General features: G+C 40.2%; 6 protein-coding genes across 8 annotated transcripts; 4 read left to right on the forward strand and 2 right to left on the reverse strand.

Moving 5' to 3' along the window:
* The first annotated feature begins 696 nt into the window (after nucleotides 1–696).
* Nucleotides 697–3,225, forward strand: LOC115634716 (NF-kappa-B essential modulator). The gene is made up of 7 exons (XM_030532599.1): nucleotides 697–813; nucleotides 1,117–1,440; nucleotides 1,520–1,622; nucleotides 1,804–2,111; nucleotides 2,374–2,523; nucleotides 2,594–2,950; nucleotides 3,038–3,225. The coding sequence occupies exons 2-7, from the start codon at nucleotides 1,153–1,155 to the stop codon at nucleotides 3,164–3,166; spliced, it is 1,335 nt and encodes a 444-aa protein (XP_030388459.1). The 5' UTR covers nucleotides 697–813; nucleotides 1,117–1,152; the 3' UTR covers nucleotides 3,167–3,225.
* On the reverse strand, nucleotides 3,205–5,453 carry LOC115634714. Its single transcript, XM_030532597.1, has 5 exons — nucleotides 4,657–5,453; nucleotides 4,421–4,584; nucleotides 4,067–4,176; nucleotides 3,504–3,963; nucleotides 3,205–3,449 (listed from the first exon to the last, which is right to left on the reverse strand). The coding sequence occupies exons 1-5, from the start codon at nucleotides 5,397–5,399 to the stop codon at nucleotides 3,361–3,363; spliced, it is 1,566 nt and encodes a 521-aa protein (XP_030388457.1). The 5' UTR covers nucleotides 5,400–5,453; the 3' UTR covers nucleotides 3,205–3,360.
* Nucleotides 5,454–5,536: 83 nt separating this feature from the next.
* LOC115634715 (tyrosine--tRNA ligase, mitochondrial) lies at nucleotides 5,537–7,280 on the forward strand. Its single transcript, XM_030532598.1, has 5 exons — nucleotides 5,537–5,745; nucleotides 5,805–6,137; nucleotides 6,197–6,771; nucleotides 6,848–7,036; nucleotides 7,094–7,280. The coding sequence occupies exons 1-5, from the start codon at nucleotides 5,609–5,611 to the stop codon at nucleotides 7,252–7,254; spliced, it is 1,395 nt and encodes a 464-aa protein (XP_030388458.1). The 5' UTR covers nucleotides 5,537–5,608; the 3' UTR covers nucleotides 7,255–7,280.
* Nucleotides 7,232–8,537, reverse strand: LOC115634717 (polyadenylate-binding protein 1). Its single transcript, XM_030532600.1, has 2 exons — nucleotides 8,514–8,537; nucleotides 7,232–8,253 (listed from the first exon to the last, which is right to left on the reverse strand). The coding sequence occupies exon 2, from the start codon at nucleotides 8,071–8,073 to the stop codon at nucleotides 7,324–7,326; it is 750 nt and encodes a 249-aa protein (XP_030388460.1). The 5' UTR covers nucleotides 8,074–8,253; nucleotides 8,514–8,537; the 3' UTR covers nucleotides 7,232–7,323.
* On the forward strand, nucleotides 8,471–14,321 carry LOC115634713 (histone-lysine N-methyltransferase eggless). The gene is made up of 9 exons (XM_030532596.1): nucleotides 8,471–10,343; nucleotides 10,399–10,516; nucleotides 10,576–10,868; nucleotides 11,502–11,751; nucleotides 11,814–11,937; nucleotides 11,996–12,386; nucleotides 12,452–13,186; nucleotides 13,244–13,948; nucleotides 14,010–14,321. Exons 1-9 carry the CDS (start codon nucleotides 8,538–8,540, stop codon nucleotides 14,214–14,216), a joined length of 4,629 nt encoding a protein of 1,542 aa, XP_030388456.1. The 5' UTR covers nucleotides 8,471–8,537; the 3' UTR covers nucleotides 14,217–14,321.
* Nucleotides 14,322–14,519: 198 nt separating this feature from the next.
* LOC115627825 (epidermal growth factor receptor substrate 15-like 1) lies at nucleotides 14,520–21,399 on the forward strand. 3 transcript variants are annotated; one of them, XM_030523663.1, is made up of 13 exons: nucleotides 14,524–14,920; nucleotides 14,989–15,225; nucleotides 15,296–16,059; nucleotides 16,122–16,293; nucleotides 16,352–16,501; nucleotides 16,565–16,654; nucleotides 16,864–16,926; nucleotides 17,076–17,273; nucleotides 17,327–17,782; nucleotides 17,841–18,029; nucleotides 18,099–18,164; nucleotides 19,839–20,295; nucleotides 20,366–21,399. In XM_030523663.1, exons 1-13 carry the CDS (start codon nucleotides 14,855–14,857, stop codon nucleotides 21,052–21,054), a joined length of 3,597 nt encoding a protein of 1,198 aa, XP_030379523.1. In that variant the 5' UTR covers nucleotides 14,524–14,854; the 3' UTR covers nucleotides 21,055–21,399. The 3 variants fall into 3 exon arrangements, with proteins under 3 accessions (XP_030379541.1, XP_030379523.1, XP_030379532.1); XM_030523681.1 differs by lacking the exons at nucleotides 19,839–20,295; nucleotides 20,366–21,399 and adding an exon at nucleotides 18,557–19,607 and having other exon boundaries at nucleotides 14,520–14,920; XM_030523672.1 differs by lacking the exon at nucleotides 16,864–16,926 and having other exon boundaries at nucleotides 20,366–21,397.
* Nucleotides 21,400–21,531: the final 132 nt, after the last annotated feature.

The following is a 21,531-nucleotide window of genomic DNA, read 5'->3' on the forward strand; positions in this document are numbered from 1 at the left end:
TAATAATGCCTAATTAAACAATAAAAAAATTAACGAGGTGAAATGTAAAATATGACCAAAATTCCGTACGAGCAACAACCCAAATTATGTAAAGTGAAAAAGCAGAATATAAATAAAATTAAACAAGATAAATACCCCCAAAAAGGCGTGATTTTTGCTTACAAATAACTGGCAAATCCGGCTTTACATGTTGTGTTTAATTAAGTTTTAAATTATAAAGCCTAATTAATAAATAATATAAAAAAATGAAATGGATGACACGTAAAACATGATCAACTTAAACACACCCAAATAACAAGCCCAATTTTAATCAAATGAAAAAGTAGAAAACAAATTACATAAATCTGAAAATACTCAAAAAGGCGCAAAATTTAAATTGCTGCAAACGTTCAGTGTTAAGAAGCAAGCTATATTTAACCAATAGCCGAGGTGGGGTCACACTGACTTAGAGAGGCAATAAATAAAGACGCAAGTAGGATTTAAATTCATTATACTAACAAGGGAAATAACATATGTACATATGTATATAAGTTGTTCGATAGATTTCTAATTGTTAGTAAATCAATTCTTAATTAGTTGACGAAGAGTTTATTAATCTCTATGTTTAAATTTAATACTCGTGACACGATTCGCCGGTCTTACTCATCTCTAGTCGTTGGCACACCACTATTACTATACGAAAAAGTGATAGCATTCTATATTCATTTATATTTATGTATATATCAGCGCGCACATATATGTACATAAATTTAACAATCTACAACCAATATTAAAATAGGGATTAAAATTGATTTGGTGATCAATAAGAATAAGGTTGGTATTTTTGCTGATCCGTTACAATTAGACTTTAGACAACTTGTGATGCAGAGCCCCGTAACCAGAAAATCGCATTTCCTATGAATCACAACAGTAAAAATTTGTGACAATCAGTGTATGTACATTCATACATATGTACATCCATATGTATGTACGTAAATATATACATATGAAGGCATGTTAGAATGTGTACACAAGTCTTTCATGCGCCCACCACTTCACAACATATTGTATCAAAATTTAATTTAAAAAAAATAAAGGGGATTTCCCACTCTACAAGCCTATACCTGACTTTTTCAGTACCATACATACATATACTGAAAAAACAAAGGTGCAATGTCTATTTCCGAGGAAGAATCTTTCGTGATTCTGGGTAGCTCACCGATGCCATCAATTTGCGCAGATGGAAACTCCCTGCTACGCGATGCACTTGAAAAAGAAAAGGAAACTAAAGAGGCTTCTGTAGAACAGGCAGAAAATATTCTTATAACATCGAACCAATTAAGCGCAAGCACAATTGGAGCAAAGGTCAGTGAAACCACTTCGATTCATACAAATGGTTCAGCCGAACCCAGCTTGGCTGCCAGCTTCCTACTGGGCGAAGTGCCCGCAGACGTTTTAAAGGTTTGTATTAATAAGATTGTAAATATTCAAAGTTAAACATGATAACATCGGTATGAAATATGATTGTAAATGTTGACAGAATAGCGTATATTCACAATTTCCCAGCCTCTGTTCTATGGAGGCCTGCGCTGAGGATGTTGTAAAGCTTCAGAACATGATGACCGAATATGTTGCCCTCAAACGTATGTACAACGTCGATGGCTTAACAGATGCCACCAAACTTGATGTATCTTCCAAACCAAGCAAATTTCCTATAATTTAGAAATGTATTAGTTGGAAGATGCAGCTGGTTTTGTGCGAAAAAGTTGTGCACCTATTCAGGTGATTGTTTTAACGCAAGATTTAACAATTTTTTGGCAACAGAAACTTTGGACAAGGTTCATCACACCATGCAAGATTACTACAAAATTACACAGCAATGGCGGCAAGATGCAGCCTCAAGGGAGCAACAATATAAGGAGCAATTAGAACTCTGTCAGGCGCAAATCGATAAATTGAAAAAAGAAAACCAGACACTAAAAAATGACATAAGCGCAAATTTGAATCAGTTGCAAGTGGTCGAGGAAATACAACAAAAGGAAAACGATGACCTCAGACAAAGCATATCTGAGAAAAATTCGCTAATACAAAATATGCGTGTCGAAATTGATAAATTGGCACAGCAACAGTTGGTAAGTGTTAAAATTTTCGGAAAATATATGCTATTCACATAATATACCTACATATGTATGTATATATGTATATTTCAAAAATTACTACGTCGTTAGTACTGCTTTACAATCGAACTGATTTCTTATCTGAAGTTGTTTCTCAGTTTCTTGCACCAATATTTCTATTGTCTGTGGTGCTTACATACATATGAGTGTATATACATACATATTTAAACTATTGAACAAAATGGGAAAATTACCGTCAATTGTTTGCCTTTTGTAGCAATCCTACGAGGTTGTGCCACCTGAAGGGGAACCCCAAATCCGACCAACTGTCGATTTTATTAAAAGAGAAGAGCACGACCGTATAACAAAGGATTTGCAGCGGGAAATGTCCAGATTATTGGCGGAAAATTTAGAAGTTAAGGAAATGGTCAGTACGGTGCAAAAAAAAAAGAAACCTTTAATTACATTATATATATTTTTTTTTCATCTATTTAAAGCAAAAAATATATTTGGATGAGATAAACTGTTTGAAGGTTAATTTAACCAGTTACGAAGAGATTTTGAATAAAACAAATGAGGAATTAAGGAACTTAAATTTAAAAGACGCCCAAAAACAGGATGAAATCACACATTTGCAGACACAGGTTGAGATCTACCGGCGAGATTTTGAAATGGAAAGAGCTGATCGTGAAAAGAATGCAGGAGAAAAGGAGCAGTATTTGCAAGATTTGCGTGCCCTACAACGACGCAACCAGGAGCTAATCGAAGCGCTTTCTAAAGCAAAGGACAGCAACTCAGACGTCATCTCTACAGTAAACAGGAGTAGCCTACGGGACGACCAGCGACCAATAAGAGTACGCATATAATTAAATATATATATATATATATATATATATATTCAAGGCAATAGCATTTATAATTTTAATATTTCGATTTTTAAGGTTTTGGATCCGACTGGGGCGGCGGCTAAGACATCAGAGAGCGTCTCTCGCTGCCCTATATGCTCGAAATCGTTTAACTCGCTGTCTACGCTACAAACCCATGTAAACGATTGCTTGGACAAGAGTTAAACCCATGTTATAAGATAAACGATCTATTTGTTAATAAATTGTAGTGTTGTATAAACAAGTTTTATGTATACTTTTTGATTGTATAAATAATAATATGTGTTATTATGTATACGGAATATCAGAACTTAAAATACATATTACAGAAAGTTAGTGACACCACTTGGCAATTAATAGTACATGAGACCAAAGATCATTCAGAGTTTACTTCGAATAGGCGGCAATTCGAGCGACCAAACCCTCTGCACATCCTGATTTGCCACCAAATTGTTGAGCACTTTTACATCTGGAAAAACAAATGTTACTTTTGGCCAAACTTATTTGATATGCAAACACAAACCGCTCGTCCTTGCGAATTCATATAATGTCGCACGCACATCCCAAATGGGAATTGCTGTGTTTATATTTGGATAGACTATATCGTCATACTTTATGTTGGAAACACAGACACCCAATATACATCCGTTCTGATCGAACATAGGGCCACCGCTTTGACCGGCCTGAACGCTTCCATCTGACATAATAGCTCCTTGATCATACTTAATAATGCGTCCTTGAAATATTGATGGGTTGAAGTCATATTTAAAGTTGAAGTTCACATAATAAGGAAAGCCGGCGTTGTACACTGTTTGACCCATAGTAGCACGATTCCGCGCCAAGCGCACAAAATGACGCTCTGGCACATTAATCGGGGCGGTCAGGAGAGCTAAGTCGTACGGACGATTTACCTCGGGATTGCACCAAAGCACGTCCGCAGTAAATTGCCGGTCCGCTGCGCGACAATGCACTTTCGTGTTGAGCTTTTAAAAAAGCGAAGATTTTAAATTATTGCAATCTTAAATATTTCCACGATTCCATGAATTTTTTGGGAACACTACAAATGTAGAATATGATAATTTTTACCTGGCCCACCACATGTGCGCATGTGAGAATAAATCGCTTGTTGTGTACCTTGATGAAGGTACCGGTACCTTGTTGGCCCGATGATTCTATTACCACAATGGTGCGCTCCCCTGAAATGGTAAGTCATATATGTAAAATACAGATAGACAAATTGTTTTTGACGATTTGTGGTGGGTATGGTATTGTATAATTATTTATTCTCTTGAAAGACAAGAGCAAGTGCATCACACTTAATTAAAGAAAGGTCAGAAACGATTCTGAACACGCAGGTTCACAGACAAGACACTAGTCCGACAGTTGCAGGTAAATAGCCTACCCCTGCCAGCTTGTCTGCTGCTGGGATTTACTACTTACATGCAAAATTTGATGGCTCCCTCTGCAAATGGAACGTTGTAATTGGTACTCCTAGTTGTTCCATAAAATCACGCAACAGATATCCAAAATTAGCCGCTATGGTCAGATTTACGTTCTCCTGCTGCCGTTGAAACGATGTGCAAACTATTACGCCAATCAATCGTCTTTAGGACAAATGTTGTATGTAAAGATATATGTATTTGGATTGCAAATGCCTATTTACCCTTAACACTCACAGCTTATTGTTGAACACCGCCGAGCCTTCGCATCCCAGGGGCAGGGGATTGGACAAAGCAAACAAGCATCCACTTCGACCAATTACATTGCTGACTTTCCCAATGCTAATGGTCTTGTAGAAATTTTCCAAGCCAAAAGGGGAGCACATGACCAGCACATCGTCGAGCGTGCGGATGGCAAAGTCCTGCAGGTATCGCAAATAGTTTCCAATGTACTGTAAAAAGCGTTTAATATTAAAGTCGTCGCCTCCACTTCCATCTCCTGGTCGCATGCTCAGCACTAGAAAACTTGAGCGCAGCACCTCATTTTGTTCGTCATTCAAAGCGCTAGTTTGCAACAATTTATGTAAATTCCTGGACACTTCGACGGCGCAAAACACGTACAAGGGCTGTGCTGTGTAGCGGGTGAGAATAGGACCCACAGCATTGCCTGTTTTTTGCTGCGCACTGCGCTCCGAAAGCTTGCGATCAAAGGTCACCAGATAATTCAAGGTGCGCAGATATTTCGCCGCCTCGCAATTCTTTTCTTGAGCGTTTATCAGCTTACACTGTTGCAGGCTATCAATGATATATCTTGTTGCGGAGACGGAACTCTCCTCTTCATCAGATGGTCGTACGTATGAAGAAAGTATGCAGCCGGAGCAAATTATGACCTCGTTATTAATTATTATTCCAGATTGCTTGGTGCTGGTGGTCGAAGATTTGGACACTTCGAGCAGTGCGTGACGAATTTTCAGCAACATATTAACATATATAAAAAGAAAGTTAGCAATTAGTTTGTTGTGTTCGGTAAAAAAAATAAACAAAGAAAATAGGCCCATTCACAATGGGAGCTGCATCAGCTGTTATAATCAAAACATTCACCATAACCTCAATCGCGGGTTTCTGTCGGCTTTGTTGGCTCAGAAGCAATTTTTATTTAATGTGATACTTTGACTGCCTGCCTTGCATAATGTTTCACTTAAAGTTGCGGCTGTTGCGTTCGCAGCGCAACAGTTATGCAGCCGCAAAGCGTTATTTCACGCACAAAAACTTGTTGGGACTCTCGGAACGTGGGTTCTTTCAAAATATCTTTCCAGACACTGCAGGGTAATTAAATATCATGTGTGTAAATTTCAACTAAATATAATTGAATATCTCAATGGCAGGTCAAGAATGGAGACACTCTTTACCAGCGGTCCGCAGAGCATTTACGCAGGCTTCGACCCCACTGCTGACAGTTTGCACGTAGGGAACTTACTTGTTATTATGGGCTTACTTCACTGCCAGAGGGCTGGCCACAATCCTATAGCATTAGTTGGAGGCGCGACCGGTCTAATTGGTGATCCCAGTGGACGAAAAACGGAGCGTAATCAGCTTGGCGAATCGACTATTGAAACGAATCAGAGAGCGATTGAGGAACAGCTTCGCAAAGTATTTAAAAATCACTTAGATTGCTTATGGGACACGGGGAAGAACACACGAGCACTGCCGCCTTTGACGTAAGAAAGGTGTAATTACAACTACAAATATATAACTAACTTAATCCCATTCCCAACAGCATTGTTAACAATGCCGATTGGTACTCCAATATTAATCTGATAGATTTCATTGGTAATTTGGGCCGACATTTCCGAATGGGTTCCATGCTTTCGCGATCCTCTGTACAATCTCGGCTTGAATCGGAGGATGGCATGAGCTTCACAGAGTTCACGTACCAAATCTTTCAGGCTTACGATTGGCTTCATCTTCTGCGCACACACCACTGTTGCTTTCAAATGGGTGGCTCCGATCAAATGGGCAACTTAATGACTGGCCATGAGCTTATTAGCCGTGTCGAGCCGAAACGTGAGGTATTCGGCATGACGCTGCCCATCGTCACGAATGAAGAGGGTGACAAATTTGGTAAATCGGCAGGAAACGCAGTGTGGTTAGACGAAAATAAGACTTCACCATTTGCATTATATCAGTTCTTCATGCGTATGCCTGATTCGGAAGTAGAGAAGCTTATAAAGTTGTTTACCTTCATTCCCATGCCGGAGGTGGAACAATTGATGCGAGAGCACGCAAAGGAACCAGAAAAACGAAAGGCCCAAACACTGTTGGCCGAGGATGTGACACTACTGGTACATGGCGGTAAGTGGATAAGTACTTCAATATGTCATATTTGAATTAAGTAATTTGAAAAGTTTTGAATGATTTTCATTTGTAGAACGCGGTTTAGCGCAAGCGGAACGCGTAACCAATGCCTTATACAAGGGTAACGTGGACGGTTTGGCTGAGCTGAACTATGACGAAATCAAACAGACGTTCCAGGGCGCCACAGTGGTGGAAATGTTAACAGAACCTGGCATGTCCATTTTGCAATTGGCAATGAAGGCCAAGTGCTTTCCCACAGAAAGTTAGTTCATCATGAAATCATATCAAGTCCACACTTCTAACATTCAATCTCATTTAGATGACGCCGTTCGAATAATAAACGCTGGGGGATTCTATGTGAACCAGAAGCGCGTCCAGAACATAGCTGAAGTTATTACGACCGGCATACACGTTTTACGAAATGGTGTTTCCCTTTTACGTGTAGGGAAACGTAATTTCTACATCGTACGCTGGCTTTAGCTGGCTTTTAATCAATTAAAAATAAATCTAAGAAGTTGTTAGATTTTTTTTTTTAATTTATTTATTTGGTTATTTATTGGGGTTAGCAGAAGGTTTTTTTCGCCAGCGTTGACGTGCCAGCAGATCCTTTGCTTTTTCCTTCTTTAAATCCTTGTCGTAGAACTTGCCACTCTTCGTAAACGCCTTTTGTTCGTTTCGCATCTCGGCTAGTTTTCGATTTTTTTGTTTGATTATGTTCTTCTTGTTTGCCGATTTCTTTTTTCCCGCCTCGGAGATCTGAACTTTTATGTTTCGGCCATTCAGCTCTGTGTTATGGAGGGTGAAACCACGTTTGAAGCTCACCAAATTATCCATTTCAACAAAGGCAAAGCCACTTCTGCTTTTTTTTGGTATACGTATACCCTTAACTGTGCCAACTGCTTCAAAGTGGGACATCAAGTCATCCTTGGTTGTCTCGAAATTTAGATTTGTTACGTACAGTACGTATTTGTTCACCTTCGAAGCTCCACGTAACAATGAAGACAGTTGCTCATCAGTTATGTCCTCGTTCTTAACGGGATGCCCTTGCTCGAAATCTTCACTGGCATCATTATCGTTGTCTGCCTCATCAGAGCCTTCTTCTTCGGAACCCTCATCGGCAGTCCCCTCCGAATCGCTTGGATTTTTATAAGTTCCATCTAATATCTCCCTCCGTTTTTCATCGTCAAAATTTCCGAAGAGGTCAGCACTGTCGTCGTTAACTGTCTTGCGGACACGCTTAGGTTTTATAAAAAGCTCTACATCATAATCACTTCCAGAGTCGCTGGCGTTCCCAGCCATTGTTAATCAATAAACAATACGAGAACTCAAAAAACAAAACAATAGCACGTGCTGTAAATTTGAATGCCTCGGTGCTTCTTCTTCTTCTTATACCCAAAGACAGTACCAGAAAAAGTGCCCGAAAATACACTAAATATGAAATACTGGTTAGCTAAAATTTGTTCACCATAGATTAAATACCTGCAAATATTTTTCAATTAATGGGAGTAGACTACTGCATTTACAAATATTTTTAAAATAAGATTATAGTTAAATAAAACTGAAAAAGTACATTAAATAACAGTTTATGATAGGGATGGGCGTGGGTCGTGACTATTATTGCAGTATATGGTACAGGTGAATGGCATATTCTTGTTTCTTCTTCTTCACCGCAGCATTGCAAATTGTTTAAATGCGAAAAACTCGATTTAAATGTAAAATAATAAACAACTAATCAGTACCACAAATCCTTTAAGTCGTGAGCCATGGATTCTATTGAAGACGCTAAAGCAGCCACGGAGCAGGACCCTAGTATGCCCGTAATAAACGAAAATATAGCAGAAATTGACAGTTTGGTCACCGCCGGCTTAGCAGCAGAAAAAACATCTTGTAGTGAAGATGTGGAAATGGAAGATTTAAGCGTTCAGAATGTCAATATCACAGAGCAGCTGTCTTCAAAGGATCCAAACAGTATTGTTATTATTCCAACAACCGATTGTAAGAAGAATGAACCTGAAACGCAAGAATTTGACGTTTCAGAAGGCGATATTTTAATGAAAGAGGAAACCGACACAACTAAAGAGTGTAAAGAAACTTCGACAGACAGTAGTATTGAACTTATATGTAGCCCGGGAGTTTCAGATGAAGAAGCGGTTCGAGATAAGGACGGTGAAGCCAGCACATCGAAAGTATTTGAAAAATCTGAGGCGATCAGCGCTAATGAATCATTAGATGGCCCGGTGCCTTCAGATGAAGCTAAAAATGAAGTTAATAACAAGGAAAATGCAAGTACAATTTATGATTCTAGAGAACCTGCAAAGAAAAGCAATGTTCATATGATTACTAATGAAGTGATTCAAGACGCAAGTTCAAAGGAGGAGACTGATGCCAGCTTGTCGAAAGAGATTTCAAAATCTTCGACGGACAGCAGTATTGAAATTATAGATAGTCTAGCAGTCTCAGATGAGGAAGCTGTTCAGGAAGAAGAGAATGTATCCCCGACAGAAGAAATTGGTCCAACTACCGACAGTAAGGAATCGGCTGAGGACAGCAACAGCAAGCTTGGAAGTCCTTGTTCCGAAGTAAAAGAAATAGATGACAAATCCAATGGTAATAAAGAATGTAATCTTAAACAGGCAGCCGATGTAAGTGAGCAAACCAATGAATCGGCCGCAGACAGCAGCCTTGAAATTATTGATAGTCCTTTAACTGATGGAGATGCATTGTTAGTCATTGAATCTGCCGAAATGGAAACGGCTCAAAGTTCTGATAAGTCGGATAAGGAACTAAATGACCACTACAGTCCAAAGGATAATGTAAACATAAGTGAGCAAGTCATTGACCCAGTTACAGACAGTAGTCTGGATGTAATTGATAGCCCTGCTACCTGCGAGGATGAGTTAAACGGTGAACTGATATTAGAACGAGAAAAGGAGGCACAAGGAAAAATCCTAACGAGCAGCGAGGGCGATAGAATTAATTTAGACATCGAGAGAAATGAATCAAATATGGATATTGATTTAGAGGACGCATCAAAGGAGCCCGCTGAACCCTTTAAAGATACTGCTGATTTTAAGGATAACACCAATTCGAACTCTACAGACTTTGCTGAAAACATTGTCAGTATCAAGCAGGATACTACTCTCAAAGAGAACATCGAAGAAACTCAAGCAGTGCAGTTAGCGTCCACTGATAATAAAGGCCATGTTGAGACTTCAAAAAAAAATGTTGGCGAAATCAGTAAAACAGAAACTGCAGAGAAAATGGAAATCGATGATGTTGCGGGCGCAAGTCCAGGAGTCCTAGAAACGAAACTAGAAAAGGATGAGTCGTCAAGAATGGAATCCGAAGTCGCAGACGAAACGATTAAGCCGTCTGAAGAACTATCAACATATACTGATGGGGAAATATTCTATAACAAAGAATGTCTGAATTGCAGCTGCAATAAGAATCACAAGCAATATGTAGTTGCAAGTATTGGTGCCTTAAACTACTTTAGGGTACCAAGGAAGGCGCACAAAAAGCAATTCATTTGTCTAGGCTGCCACGATACTGTCCACGAGATATATGAGGTAAGTGATCATTTAAAATCTCAGAGGTTTCACATGGTAATGCAAAAAATCGTAGGAATATGCCGGCGCTCTTATAGCGAAACAACCGTTGCTGATGCGTGATTTTAAATATGAGGACACCGACTTCGTCGCACTTGATAGTAGCGACGAGGAAGACAATGTGAAGGAACCGGGTTAGTATGGTCTGTTTACATTATTATACGTAGCCCTGAATTCTTTCTCATTCAAGCAGAAAGCCCGGAGTTTTCCGCAAACGATTTAAATCTAATCGAAAACGAACTGGAGGATGCCATTATAAATGTGTTGAGTAATGTAGAAATAAAAAATCAACTGGCGTGGTCTAAGACGATACTGCAGCACAAATCCGAATATCTGGAACGTCAGTTTGCTTTGGCAGATGCGGAATTCGCGAATTTGCAATCCATTGCCGATAAAATGCACTTCACTCTGTATAATACCTGCCAAGTGGTTCACAAGCATTTGCCACCGCTGGACTTGTACCACCAACCCGGCCATGACTATGCGGTATGTGCATATTTGTTCCTACTACTATATTTTTTATTGGGTTTCCTTTACTGCATGCTTTTTATAAGTAAAATGTTTCACGTTGTAAGTGTTAGGTCTTGACACTGAAATTCAATTAACATTCAAAAGTGGTTTTTGAGGACTAGAAAGATGCTGCCTTTGTAAAGTTCTTTAAGCGGACAATTTTTTAGTTCCGGAAATGGGGGCTTTTTAGATTAGTTAAGTGAAGAAGTTCCAGTCATATGATAGAATGATATAATAATGTCTGCATCAAACGCACTTCAAAGAGGAATAATCGGAGCAGCGGCTAAGTCGTTTGTAGAACCTAAAGCCAGGCTAATAACACCGAAAAGTTAGAGAACCAACTGCAATTGCATTAAATGTCGATAGTTAGAAATAATTCAACGTGTTTATTTTCATAAATAAAAAGTGGTAGCACGATATATTATAATAATTATAACATTATAACTGAGAGCGTTGTAAGTATATGTGTTTGTATTTGATCAACATTACGAAACGAGTGATCTTGGAAAGCATAATCATACAACCATATATTAACAAGATTTTGTAATATGTTTTATCATATAATAATATAAAACATATTAAATTAATTTGGTGTCTTTTTGTTTATAGAACGTGCCGCCACCCGGTGAGATAGAGCGACCGCCGATTAAACTAAACGAAACTTATTATGCGGTTAAGAACAAGGCGATCGCCAGTTGGGTATCAGTCAAGGTGATTGAATTTACAGTGACCACAGTGGCTGGCACTGCAGTAAAGAGCTACAAGATCAAGTATCTGAATACGCCATATCAAATGGTTAAAACCGTTACAGCCAAACATATTGCGTACTTTGAACCACCGCCGGTGCGGTTACCCATTGGTAAGTGAAGGAATTCATCGATTTAATTATTTATATTTTTATCATTATCGTTGTTACTTAAGGAACGCGTGTTATTGCCTACTTTGATGGCTCTACGTTATCGCGTAGCAAGGACAAAGGGATTGTCCAGAGCGCATTTTACCCCGGAATTATTGCGGAACCCCTTAAGCAAGCTAACAGATTCAGGTTCGTACGGATCAAAATAGAATCTATCGGTTCATCATTACGTTTAATTTTATTGCAGATACCTTATATTCTACGACGATGGCTATACACAATATGTGCAACACAATGATGTCCGTTTGGTTTGCCAGGCTTCCGAAAAAGTGTGGGAAGATGTGCATCCGGTCTCTCGCGATTTCATACAGAAGTATATTGAAAAGTATTCTGTTGATCGACCAATGGTGCAGTGCACTCGTGGTCAGAGCATGAATACGGAGTCGAATGGGACTTGGCTATACGCCCGCGTCATTGACGTCGACTGTAGTCTGGTGCAGATGCAATTTGAAGGAGATAAAAATCATACAGAATGGATATATCGAGGTTCGCTGCGCTTGGGCCCAGTCTTTAAGGAGACACAGAACGCATTGAATACTCCTACATCAGCATTGCAGCAACAGACGCGAGTTCCAAGGGTACGCTAAAGTGACAAATATTAAAAATATAATATAATTAATCTAATCTAATTACCATACTACAGCGCACCGAACCGTTCATACGCTATACAAAGGAAATGGAGACAAGCAACATGCAAGTGAAACAGCAAATGCGCGCCATAGCCCGCAAGAGCAGCAGCCAGCACCAAAGCGTGGCCGCATTTCAAGCCTCCACATCAACTGCTGCTGCCGCTGCCGTACCAAAAAGCACTGTTCGCCATCTAAACAATTCTACAATTTATGTGGACGATGAGAATAAGCCAAAGGGCAATGTTGTCTATTTCACGGCCAAGCGCAACTTGCCTCCAAAGGTTTACGCTACGCACGACTGCAATCCAAATTGTCTTTTCAAAATAGCCCATCGTTTGGACAGTTATAGTCCGTTGGCAAAGCCGCTGCTATCTGGGTGGGAGCGCTTGCTACTACGCCAAAAGCTTAAGCGTTATGTGGTTTATCGTGGGCCTTGCGGTAAAAGTTTGCGAAATCTAGCCGAGGTGCATGCTTACTTGCGAGCCACAGATAATATTTTAAATGTGGACAACTTTGATTTCACCCCCGAGTTGCATTGCCTGGCTGAATATTCAATCGATCCGACTATTGTGAAAGAAGCAGATATATCAAAGGGTCAGGAGAAGATGGCCATTCCACTTGTGAATTACTATGACAACACATTGCCGCCACCTTGCATTTACGCAAAGCAGCGCATACCCACAGAGGGCGTCAACTTGAATCTCGATGAGGAATTTCTGGTTGGTTGTGACTGCGAGGATGATTGTTCGGTAGGTGGAAAAGTTTGAAGATTATCAGCTGTATTTAACTAGTATCTTTATGTGTAGGACAAGTCGAAATGCTCATGTTGGAAATTGACAATTGAAGGTGTCAAGTACTGTAATCCTAATAAGCCAGTGGACGAAATCGGTTACCAGTACAAGCGACTACACGAGCATGTGCCCACCGGCATTTACGAATGCAACTCACGCTGCAAGTGTAAGAAAAATTGTCTTAATCGTGTGGTGCAGCATTCCCTGGAAATGAAGCTGCAAGTGTTCAAGACATCGAATCGCGGCTGGGGATTGCGCTGCGTCAATGATATCCCAAAGGGAGCCTTTATATGCATTTATGCCGGTCACTTGTTAACTGAGACAAGGGCCAATGAAGGTGGTCTCGACGCGGGAGATGAATACTTTGCTGACTTGGACTACATTGAAGTGGCCGAGCAGCTCAAGGAAGGATTCGAGTCTGATGTCGAGCAGTCCGATCTAGAAGAAGAAGAGGATGACTATTGTGCGCCCGAAGCAGATGATGACGACGATTTTGTACCGAAGAATCAATACATCCCACGATCCAAGAACAAGATTCGTTCTTCTCGAACTAACTCAAACGAGGTGGATTCGCAAGAACGCGCAGTCATCAATTTCAACCCAAATGCTGACCTGGATGAGACTGTGCGCGAGAATTCAGTGCGTCGCCTATTTGGTAAGGATGAGGCACCCTATATAATGGATGCAAAGACAACAGGAAATCTGGGTCGTTACTTCAATGTAAGTACTTAAAAAGGTGTATATCTCTGAAGATATAGTTAATAATTTCTTTACATTGCAGCACTCTTGTAGCCCGAATTTGTTTGTGCAAAATGTATTTGTGGACACCCACGATCTACGCTTTCCTTGGGTTGCTTTCTTTTCGGCTAATCATATACGCTCCGGCACTGAGCTGACCTGGAACTATAATTATGAAGTAGGTGTGGTCCCTGGCAAAGTTTTATATTGTCAATGTGGCTCCACGAACTGTCGAATACGATTACTTTAAGTTATTTTATTGTCCTGTTGAGTTGCTGTCTGGCTGTCTGTGCAAGCCTTCTTCAATTCGATGTAGTAATTCTCTAATAAACGCGCGAACGCACACACATATATATATATATAACTTCTTTTGGACAGCGGCCAATTTATAATATAAACTTAAATTTAAATACCAACGTCTGTTTTATTACATTGTGCATCCGTGTTGAATTAAATTTTACGACGATATGGCAGCTCAAAACTCTATGTGATGCCCAACACTGAAAAGGCAGTGGTACCCATGCGCATGAAAAGTCAATGCAGTGCAATCACAATAAAAATTAGTTGAATTGAAAAGTTGAAAAGAGCAAATTAAATTAGTTTGAGCCGAGCTAAATTGAAATCGAAATGTGCTGTGCAGTACTGTGAAGCTATACGTGTAATTCGCGGCACTCGTATAAAAGTGGGTGGGAACGCGAACTCATACTTTTAGTACTAGTACATCACATACACGCGCTAAGCTCAGCGAAAAGATACTCCCAATAAGCGAAAAATCGATTTCCTTTGCTGATAACAGCGCTTACGCATTTCTGGCACTCAATTTATCCGAAGCGCCAGAGAATTTAGATTAAATTATCGTCGACAATTAAGGGCGCTGACTGAGGCAACATGAATTTAGATTTTGCCAAGGTGTGCGGAAAGCACAATGCCATCTACGAAGCGTACTATAAACAGGTAAGGGCATGATACAAATTTAACTTCAACCCCTTTTATTGATTTTTATGAATGTCTGCTAATTGCAGATTGACCCAAAAGGCACTGGTGCTATTGAAGCCATGACGGCGGCAAAGTTCTTAAAAAAGTCTGGACTTAGTGATGTTGTGTTAAGTCGTATCTGGGATCTATCTGATCCCAATGGCAAAGGATTTCTCGATAAGCCTGGGTTTTTTGTTGCACTCAAACTGGTCTCGCTATCGCAGGCGGGTCAAGTCGCCAACATGAACAACATTTATATGGAGACAACAAGTCCACCGAAAGTGGTAAGGGGTAGCAATAAAAATTCACCTAAAATGGAAACAAATTTAACATTTTTTTAATTTGACTTGCCAGGGTGAAATTCCAAAAACGGTGCCGTCTCGTATACAAACTGTTCCGGTATCAAGCGGCGGCTTGGTAAACGCCGATTGGTCGATAAGTGTCATCGATCGGTTAAAATATGAGCAGCTTTTCGAATCGCTGGGTCCTCAAAATGGCATGCTGCCTGGCAATAAGGTCAAGGGCGTACTTATGGACTCGAAACTTCCAATGAACATTTTGGGAACCATTTGGGATTTGGCGGATCAGGACAAGGATGGAAACTTGGATAAGCACGAGTTTATTGTGGCCATGCATTTGGTTTATCAGACATTGCAAAAGCGCACTGTTCCGAGTGTTTTGCCACCAGAACTGCGCAAACCCTCAGCAGCCGGGCCGCCTCCGAAACCTGCCATGCCCCCGGCTCCAGCTGCTGCTGCCATGCCACGCGCTCCCAGTGGCGAAGGCTTCGGAGACAATGGATTCGTCGCAAACTTCCCCAAAGACATTGCTCCACCGGCTGCCATTCCACCGTTGCCTGTGGCTGTTCCACCGATGACACGTATTCCTCCAGTCGGAGCAGTGAGCACGCAGCCACTCATACAAACTGATCCGCTGATACCGATTGGCGTGCCTGTGGCAACTAATGCCGACTGGGTGGTAACCCCAGCCGAATTGCAGAGGTTTGAAGGTATCTTTCGGCAGTCTGACTTAGACAAGGACGGCTTGGTCTCTGGTCTAGAGGTGAAGGACATATTCATGAAATCGGGTATACCTCAGCGCAGCTTGGCTGATATTTGGTAAGTAAATTCTTGCAATGTGCCTTATTGACCATAGATCCTGATTATGAATCCACTGCTAGGGCTCTTTGCGACACCAATCAATCTGGTAAGTTGACAGTGGAGCAGTTCGCATTGGCGATGTGGCTGGTGGAGCGGAAACAAAGGGGTGTTGATCCCCCTCATGTGCTAACTGCTAACATGGTGCCTCCGTCGATGCGAGGCATAGTCGCTGGAGTGGATTTGCAACCTCAGGTGAGATTATTTCGAAAATTGCAGTAAGGACAGTATGTAAACTGACTATTTCGAATAGGAGCCGAAGCCGACATATTCTAATCCAGAGCTTGAGATGATTTCAAAAGAGATTGAGGATCTGGCGCGAGAACGTCGTGCACTGGAGACGGAAATCGCCCAGAAGGAAGCCGACGTGCGCATTAAGAACGGCGAAGTGCGCAGCTTGCAGGTGTGTATCCTTTTGAAATAGAAATACCACCTGTTAGTTAAAAATGCTCAAGTAATTTTTCAGAGCGAATTGGACACATTGACTGCAACACTAAAGCAATTGGAGAACCAGCGCGGCGAGGCGCAAAAGCGATTGGACGACCTGCAGGCTCAAGTAGTTATTTTGCATGATTGTGTTTTTTTTTCTATACTTGCTATATATGCTCTCTTTGGGTTTACGTTTGGAAATTTTTTTATTTACCTATAATTTCCTTTTCTTTATTATGTTATGGCATGTTAACAAATTGGTTTGCGCAATATTCCCACTTCCCCCAACACTCTCAATTCATATTAAATTGGTGAATGTAAACTTAATTAACTAAGGTTTTTCAAAATACGGCCTTGGTGGCCAGTGTTAGTCTTAGTATATCCTGCACAAATGATCAGGTTTGTTTATATTTGTTTGCATAATGTAATTAGTTTTTGTGTTTAGTCTTTATATATGTATATGTTTTTACGTGGTTCGGTTAAGGGATTTCATCTTCATGCCTAAAAGGCTCTCAATCACTAATTTATTAATGTCACTATGTTTTTAGGTCAACAAGATACGTGATCAGTGCCATAAGCAGGAGGAGACTATCAACGAACAAGAGGGTGAACTAAACGCCAAACGCTCGGAGCTTCAAAAACTCAAGGATGAAGAGACGGCTTTGCAAAAAGAATACGATGATAACAACCGCGAGCTTTCAAAGCTAACAAAACATCTACAGAACACGCAGTTGCAGATTAGCTCGGTAAAAATGCAACAATGCATTGGTGCGAAACATTCTACATTTTGTGTCCACAGGTGCGATCGATGGTTACACAACTAATGGAGACCCAGCGCCAAATGACCGATGCCTTGCTTATTTGCCGCGCTGCGATGGAGAATCAAAATGCTGAATTAGTCTCCGAGTATCAGCTGAAGATCGAGCCAGACTTTGACGATGCACGGAAGACGCTCGAAAAGGAAATTGTAATAACCAAAGACGATCCATTTGAGGAAAATAACAGCGGCGCAGCCAATAAGGCGAACACCACGACCAATGGCTTCGAAAGTGATCCTTTCGTTGCCCAAAACAAACCTACAATAAAAAGCGGCTTCGATGATAGCTTCAATATGAGCTCAGGTTTCGATAGCGGCTTCGATGCATTTGGCCAAGGCGGCGGCGGCGGCGTTGGAGGTGGCTTTGGACAAACGAGCCGTGATCCATTTGGTGCTGACGCATTTGGATCCAACAAAGGGCCAGCAATTACACCTGAGGTAATGCATACAGTACATAGGCAAAGTTTCGCTTTCTAATATGCTAAATATCATTTAGCCGGGTAAGGACGATTTTGGCAGTGATCCGTTTGCCGCACTGCATGCACCTACGGGTCAGGGTCAAGTGCTCAGTCCTAATACACAGAAGTCGGGTCCACCACCAAGACCAGAGTCACCTAGTCCAGCATTGCCGCCAAAGAAATCGAAGGTGCCGCCTCCAAGACCAGCGCCTCCACGTCCGGCACAGGTGGGAGTGACTACAACCTCCAGAGATCGAACCTCAACTAATTATACTTTTTGTAAATATTCCACATAGCAAGCAAATGCTTTCGGCTCCAGCAGTGGCGGCGGTTTCGCAGACTTTGAAGACTTTGACAATAAGGTTGGTACCACATTTAATGTTCGTTGGGACCGGTGGTAAAGCATGCATTATACCCGTACCACCACCACCCACCCACCGAGCTATTTGGCATTGACGTAACATGTTCTTTAATATTATATCTAACCGCTATGATTTGTTTTATTTTGCTCTGTTTATTTGGCGTGACTAACCTTAGACAAACTAATATACATTCTATAAACAATTAATATTGGATTAATAAAAGTAGACTTTTTATTTGATTTTCGTAGTGCATTATGTTTTTGGCATTTTATGTTTAGCCGATTGCGTGCAATTATTTGCCCCAACCCACCCACAATCTTACTCTTTGCCTTCAATGCTGTCCGTTCGAAACTAACAATTTGCTCTCATCTTTTGTCATTCTCTATTTACAGTGAACATCTTAATACTTAATCATATTTATATTAAACATTTTAAATATTAACACACTCGTTCAGCAGTTGAACCTAGCAGCATAATTAACAAATTTTAAGCGTACAAATTACATACATAATCGTACATACATGCCCATACATACATACTCACTTAATAATGTGTATTTAAATATCAGCGTAACGATCTGAAAAGCTCATTTGAGAATCTCGTTTTCAGCGCCAGCCAGCTAAAGCACAGGCCCTTAGCATAATTACATGCTTAATTGTTAGTTAAATCAATTAAAAAATCAGTAATCAGTAAAGTATGAGAGAATAAGCCAAGGCGCTTGAAAAATCATCAGCAATATCACATCATTTATTGCCATTATGTATTATGCGAGCATAACGCATTGAATCGTTCAGAACTAAAAAAAACTATCATACTATAGGAAAAACAAAAAGTAAAAGGAGGTACTAGATAATAGGGCGAAGAAGGATTACTTGTCATAATACTTAACGCTAGTCACAGTATATATTGTAAACTAAAAAAAAAGTTTAAGAGCAAGTTGTTGTTGTTTCTTCATATGGTATTAAAGTTTATAGCAAATACATACTTACATAATTATACATGCAGGATCGCTAATAACCTCCGCTTGTTTTAGTCGTCTTCAGTTACATACATGCATAGTATGTATAAATTAGAATCCAATTGAAGAAGTCAAGGCGAAGTCCGTTCTTGTAATCGAGCAGATTTAGCAACATTATATGCATACTATGTTTTTAAGCAGCTAAGGCAGCTCTCAAGAACGGGGACTAGTGAGTTGGTTACTACACATAATCACAAACATATTTCCGCGAATCACAGGTGACAACCGCAAAAAGAATTGTTAATGAAAGAAACTACACATAAATCTTCCCAAGCTTTGTTCTGTTAAATGTTTAATGTGAAGCCAAGTAGTATGTACTTGGTGAACAAATATTTTGGAATTACAATTACAAATATATGTGTTTGACAACATTAACGAATATTAAACGAAATGAATCATAATAAACGCTATAATCGACAAAAGGACTCGTTTGTGGCATACATTTCTGGGTGCTGGTTGAACTAAATTCGGGCTCAATGGACAGTTAGTGAAGAGTGCTTTTTGCTTTGATTTTATTGTTGTTTTAAATTTGAAAAGATATTTTTCTATAATTTGATGACGTGTTCGTTTCAATCAATTTAATTTTTATTTGTTTTATTTTTCTCCTACACTATGCTCATTTTTACTTGCCCACAAATGCACGTCGCTACAAACAGCTACAAGCCATTCCAGCTACAAACACAAACCCTACACCAACGACAGCCACATCGCTCTTTGATAACATCTCGTTGTTCGACGACGCTCAGACTAAAGCGCGTCTCACACCAACGGCCACAACACCAACCCCAATCCACACTCTGCTTCCGACATCATCACAAGCATTATCAGCGGCACCGGCATCTGCCACACACACAGCAACAGGAACAGCATCATCAGCAATAATCACAAATAACCAACATTTGTCGCGTTCCAATACACCACTGGAAACTCAGGCGGTCACCCCGAACCCGGGAATGATCAACGGACCTACAGACTTCAAGGACGACCCGTTCAAGGACTACCGCTATGAGGATCCGTTTAACATCAAAGATCCATTCGCGGATGATGAAGAGGACGATGTTGCCACAGCGAATGGTAACAAGAAAAGCTTTAAGGAGGATTTCAGCTCAGATGGTGTGTATATAAAATATATTATTCTATATTGCAACAGCTTCTCTGAATATCAATTTACAACCCGACACAGATGATCACAGCAACAACAACAACAACAGCAGCAGCTCCAAACCAAAGGCGTCGGCAACACTAAGCAATGAAATGGTGCAGCAGTTTAATGCATTTAATTTGAACTCAAGTCCTGTGCCTTCCCAACATTCAACGACTTCAAATCCGAAGCAGACGCAGCCAACTGTGGATGCTTTCGCCGACTTTGATGATTTCGTGCTGGACCAGAAGGGCACGACAACAGAACTAAAGGATTCCTTTTTCGATGCATTTAACGATAATTTCAATGCAAATCCCAACACGGAAACTCAGGCAGATACGAATAAGACATTATCCAACGAACAAATCAAGGCCATCAAGGCGCAGGCTGCCGCCTTCGATGCCTTTGCTGTGGCCAAGAGTGAAAGCAAATTCGACTCATTCAACGATAACAAATTCGAAGATAGTTTTGGCAACAAATCTTCAAATCTTCAGACAACCTTGGATGGTAGCTTTGCAAAATTCGATGAGTTTACTGGGCATAATTTTTCCAGTGACTTTGAGAGCGCATTCAACGACAGCTCCTCTAATAATAAGAAGGCGAATGGCAATGGAAATAAAAAAGACAAGGCTGGTAAACCAGCTGATAAATTTGCTGCGGACTATTCGAAACCGGAGACTTTTGATGCTGATCTAGAGGAGGCGCTCAAACGCAGCATGTTAGAAAATTGAATAAGAAGTGATCGAACAATCGACAGATTTGTAAATGTGATGCATAAACAAAATCTCTAATTATCCAATGGTGTTTACAAACTTTATGATTCTAAGTATGAAGTATATTTTAAGTACTTTTTCGCTTAATCTTTTCCAAAATTGTTGCAAGTATGTGAATTGTTATTGGACTAGACTTCATAAAACAAAAATGAAAATGAGAATCTTTTGGTTGTTATTATATTCATTTCATTACGATTCCAAAAATGTGTTATCCAACTTGAAAGGAACCCAAAATGCTGGTATTATTTTCATTATTTCCCACATACATTGAATATTATATGTATGTATTTATTTAGTAAGTATACATACATATGTATGAATAATATAATATATGTCTAACGGTTACACTTGTACCAAAACTCAATAAATAATTTAAATGTACTATATGGTATATCGTCATAGCGTTGTTTCCCTGTGTGGCACACAATTACATGC

This window comes from Scaptodrosophila lebanonensis, unplaced genomic scaffold, assembly GCF_003285725.1.
Source record: "Scaptodrosophila lebanonensis strain 11010-0011.00,11010-0021.00 unplaced genomic scaffold, SlebRS2 tig00000001-arrow-pilon, whole genome shotgun sequence".
Lineage (NCBI taxonomy): Eukaryota > Metazoa > Arthropoda > Insecta > Diptera > Drosophilidae > Scaptodrosophila > Scaptodrosophila lebanonensis.